Raw genomic sequence first — 4,817 nt, forward strand, 5'->3', positions numbered from 1 at the left:
AGAATGACAGTGGTGCTTGTTTTTTTTTGAGGAAGATTAGCCCTGAGCTAACATCTGCTGCCAATCCTCCACTTTTTGCTGAGAAAGACTGGCCCTGAGCTAACATCCGTGCCCATCTGCCTCTACTTTATATGTGGGATGCCTACCACAGCATGGCTTGCCAAGCGGTGCCATGTCCGCACCCGGGATTGGAACCCCCGACCCGCGGGCCAACGAAGCGGAACGTGTGCACTTAACTACTGCGTCACCGGGCCAGCCCCTCAGTGTTGCTTTTTAAAAATACAAATTCTTATGCTTCAAAATACCCTCAGAGCGTCTGAGTCAGGAGGTTTGGGTGGGGCCAGAGAGTCCATATTTTTCAGCTCCCCCCCCAACACACACACCTCCAGGTGAGTCTGAGGGGCAGCCAGGTTGAGGAATTTCTGGGTGAAGCCTTCACTGGAGAGGGATTCAGGGGAATCAATTCCAGTGTGCTGCTTTTACACTTTGAAAAAAATGTGATCACATCCATGGTCGCTGTGACCTTCCCCCTAGTTCTCAGGGTGACCAGGCAGGGATTACAATCTCCTTTTCACTGAGCAGAAAGCTGAGGCCCTGCGGAACCAGGTGACACCTCCCTCCCCACACTCGTCGGTCATACTGCCTGTGAGCGGTGGAGACGCGATTAGAACTCTCGCTCTAGGGTGCCCCCTCTGCACCAACTGGATAAACCCAAGTTCCAGGAAATCCCAAGGACACTACGGGGAAGGGGAGCCAGGGAAGGGAAGGGCAAGTGACAAACACGTGGAGGGCAAAGTTCAGGGAGGCTGTCTCCTGACCACCGGGAGAGACTCCAGCTGCTCTAAGGACACAGGCATTCACATGCTAACTTTGGCTGTGTGTCCTGCCAGGTCTGCCACTTTCCCTTTGTGTGCCTCAGTCTCCTTATCTGCATAGTAGGGCTGGTAATCCATACCCTGCCCCCAATAAGATGCTCGTAGAACGTAAGGCACTCTACACATCCAAGTTATTATAATTGTTATCAAGGGGAGGTGCAACATCCCCAACTCGCAAGATCTTTAGGGACAGAATTAAATCGAGCCTTTCATTCATTTCAGGTGCATTTTTGAGCACCTACCATGTGCCAGGCATTTAACCTTCACAACAACCCAGTGGGGTTGGTACTGCTGTTGTCCCCATTTCACAGATGAAGAAACTGAAGCTCAGGGGAATGAGTTGCAATTCGTTGGATCATCTGTTCATTCACTCAACTTTTTCTAAAAGCCTGTTCTGGGCCAGGCTCTGGGCCAAGCGCACCAAGATGAACAAGTCCTTCAGGAGACATGCCCACAAATTACTCTAGTAACAATTCAGTACATGCTTCCACAGACAAGTGAGTGGGAGCCGGAGCAACTGGCTCCCCTGGGGTTGTGGGAACGGGTAGCTGATATTCTGAGCGACCTTGCACCGCTAAGGTGCCTGGGTCCTCCGCAGAGGTGGCAATCACAAGGCCTGGCTGGGTTCGAGTCTCGCTTGTCAAGGATTTGCTGCGTATTCCCAGGAAACCCATTCTGCCACGGAGCCTCAGTCTCCATCTGGAAAAGTAAGAGATGGGGTTTGTGATGCTGCAGCTCTGGGGACCTAAACCTCTGGCCCTCCCACCCCACCTTCTGGTGAGTTCAAGCTTGGTCCCAGCCAGACCAAGCCCCTTGGAAAGCGCCAAACACCCCGCCCCAAAGCAGCATTCTAAAGCCCGCCTAACGGCTCGGGGTCCAGAGGGCGAAGCTCCGACAGAGGCGGGGCCTCCCGGGGGCGCGGCCCTGCCAGCCCCTCCTCATTCAGCCAATGAGCGCCCGGGGGCGGGGCAGCCCCGCCTCTGGATATAAGAAGCCGCGGCGTCTCAGGCGCGGCACGGAGATTGCCGAGTCCAGCCGGGCGTGTGCGCGGTGTCCTCGTTGCCCCAAGCCGGCGCCACGGGGCGCACAGGAGCCCTGAGTTCGGTGCCTCCTGGGCTGGGCAGGAGTACGGGTCCGGTTCGGTTTTCCTTTGCCTGCCTGGACTGCAGGGAGGGCACGGGACCCGGATCCCTCGCCGCAGAGGAACAGCCGGCCGCGACCAGGGGACGCCCGCGCTGACCCTCCGCTCGCCGCCTCCGCAGGCAGGCGGCCCGCGGTCATGGCAGACCACCTGATGCTCGCCGAGGGCTACCACCTGGTGCAGAGGCCGCCGCCCGCCGCGCCCGCCCATGGCCCTCACGCGCTCCGGACGCTGCAGCCGTACGCGGGCCCGGGCCCTGACAGCGGGTTGCGGCTGCGGGGGACTCCGCTGGGCCCGCCGCCGCCCCCACCCAGCGCCCTGGCGTACGGGGCTTTCGGGCCGCCGGCCGCCTTCCAGCCCTTTCCGGCTGTGCCTCCGCCGGCCGCCGGCAGCGCGCACCTGCAGCCCGTGGCGATGCTGTACCCGGGCCGCGCACCTGCGCCCCCCGGCGCCCCGGGAGGGCCCCCGGGCCTGCAGCCGCTGCCCGGCGCCCCGGCCCCGCCGCCGCCGACCCCCGCGCACGCCCTGGGCGGCATGGACGCCGAGCTCATCGACGAGGAGGCGCTGACGTCGCTGGAGCTGGAGCTCGGGCTGCACCGCGTGCGCGAGCTGCCCGAGCTCTTCCTGGGCCAGAGCGAGTTCGACTGCTTCTCGGACTTGGGGTCGGCGCCGCCCGCCGGCTCGGTGAGCTGCTGAGCGCGGCCGGGCCCCTGCCTGGCGTGCCCGAGAGGAAACGGGGGTCTGACTGCGCGCCAAGCGTCTGGACCCCGCGCGCACCCTCCGTGAGGGTGGAGGCAGCGGGTTAGTGCACCGAGCCCACCCCGGGCTGAGACGCCTGGCCTCACTCCAGGCTCCGCCTCCTGCAGGGTGACAGTTTGGCTTCACCTCTCTGACCCCGAGCCTCGGCGGTAAAGGGAAGGGGACTAGACCCCCTTCCGGACTCCCCGTTCTTGGATTGTGTCCTTTCCTCTCGGACTCTTCCCCACCCCACCCCCCAATCTGAGCCATTCCAGGCCTCTGCCTGATTCCCCTCTCTCCTTGTGCAACCCACTGCGGTCACTGGGTCCCTGGAGCCGCTAGACCTGGCCTCACTCCCGCTGCCTGGCCCTGAGGTCGCTGGGCCTCCCGCCTGAGGAGGGGAGGACTGCACAGCCGGAACCCCCCCCCCCCTGGCGTGGAGCAGCGGCCCATCTGGCCTCCAAAACCAAAATAAAACTGGGTCACTTTACTGGCTTGTGTTTTCATTTCCTTCTCACTCCAACCCTCCACTCTATGTGGCTTCTGGAGTCCTGAAGTTGTTGGGGACTCTGGGTGGGATGGAGGCCACAGCACATGGCAGTGCCCAGGAGAGGAAATTGACAGTTTCTTTCGAAAATATCTGTGGGTTGTGCAATTGTTATGTCATAATCTGTAAGGCAGAGGCTGCCACCGCCGGATGGCAGGGTAAGCCAAGGGCACCAACGTGGGGCTCCCCAGCTCCTGGGAGGGCTGGGGGCTGGGTGGGCTGCCCTCACCTGTTTGCTCAGGGCAGCATGGAGGCCGGAGGAGAGCTGGGTGGTACCTGCGTCAGACGGCCCTGGCTTTCAACTGTGGTTCTCCTTGTCCAGGACACCATCCACCTGGATTTCTGAGGCTATTTCCTCAGAGACAGATGGTCCCAGGCTCAGGTGGTTGTGGGGGTCAAATGCAATGGGAGGCCTTTAGCACAAGGGCCAGACACCTGGTGGCCCTCGATAAATGATAACGATGGTGATTCTATGAACTGGGGCTAGCTTTCTTCCAGCCGCTGTGCCAACCTGGTGCATGCCCTCAAGGAGTCACAGTCCAGTGGGAGTAGGGGGTGACAGACCTGGAAATCAACTCATTCTGGTACAAAGAAGAGTGAGATAAAGACTAGAAAACAGGTAGGGCTGCCCAGTGGGCAAATCCAGAGGAGGGTACGCTTTCAGCTGGTTGGGGGTCAGGTCAGTTCAGACTTCAGGGAGGCGGTGACATTTGATGTGGTGAGCAGAGCCTTGAATGATGAGGACATCTTTAGGACTTGGAGAAGGTGGCAAGACCCCTTCGAAGGCAAGGAGGCATATAAGTCCAGGGACAGGAAGGCACGGTGTCCAGAAGGGGCAACAATGGTCTAATGGCTTTACGGCAACTTTGTGAGGTGGGCACAGTCCCCATTCTGCAGATGAGGAACGTGGAGCTTGTCCAGGCCTGGAAGGATTTGGCCCGAGTCCTGATGAGCAGAGTGAGCTCCTGGCCACCCTCTGCTGTTGACTCTGGCAAGCTCCCTAGGTCTTCAGGGGTGTGGGAGAAAGGCAGGAAGAGAGAGACTGAAGGCAGGCAGGAGACGCTGAGGACGGGGTGAGGACAGGGCAGTGGAGCTGGAGAAGAGAGAATGAATTCCAGAGACTCCAGGAGAGGAGCACGGAGCTGCGACCTTCTGTCCCCAGTGGCTGGGCTTCACTCTCCTGCCAAGCTCATTTGTGGACGTGACTCCCCTCCGCCCTGAGTTCACCCAGGGCACACTGTGTCAGCACCAGCTCCAGAGCCACCAGGACAGGCATGGAGTGGGCAACAGGAGGTGTTTGGCAAACGAATAAAGGTCCCCTAAGATAATGGGGCCTCCTGGGACAGGATGGGGAGCAAGGGCACAGAAGCTTCTGGGAAGGGACTGGCCTGAATTCTGGGCTCAAAAAGGCCAGTGTTTGCCCTGGCTTTGCCCAAGCTCCAGACCAGAGATAGAAACCAAAGGACTGGCCTAGGATGGGGAGGGGGAGGGTCTGGCCCTGGCCTGGAGACTGCCC

General features: G+C 60.3%; 1 protein-coding gene across 1 annotated transcript; it reads left to right on the top strand.

The window, feature by feature from the left end:
- Positions 1-1,893: 1,893 nt before the first annotated feature.
- Positions 1,894-3,244, top strand: CITED4 (Cbp/p300 interacting transactivator with Glu/Asp rich carboxy-terminal domain 4). The gene has a single exon (XM_023632410.2). It carries the CDS (start codon positions 2,155-2,157, stop codon positions 2,710-2,712), a length of 558 nt encoding a protein of 185 aa, XP_023488178.1. The 5' UTR covers positions 1,894-2,154; the 3' UTR covers positions 2,713-3,244.
- Positions 3,245-4,817: the final 1,573 nt, after the last annotated feature.

This window comes from Equus caballus, chromosome 2 (assembly GCF_041296265.1).
Source record: "Equus caballus isolate H_3958 breed thoroughbred chromosome 2, TB-T2T, whole genome shotgun sequence".
In the NCBI taxonomy this organism is placed as follows: domain Eukaryota; kingdom Metazoa; phylum Chordata; class Mammalia; order Perissodactyla; family Equidae; genus Equus; species Equus caballus.

Bases quoted from the DNA above. Each gene is read 5' to 3' on its own strand.
- CITED4 (XM_023632410.2), top strand. From the start codon at position 2,155: ATGGCAGACCACCTGATGCTCGCCGAGGGCTACCACCTGGTGCAGAGG.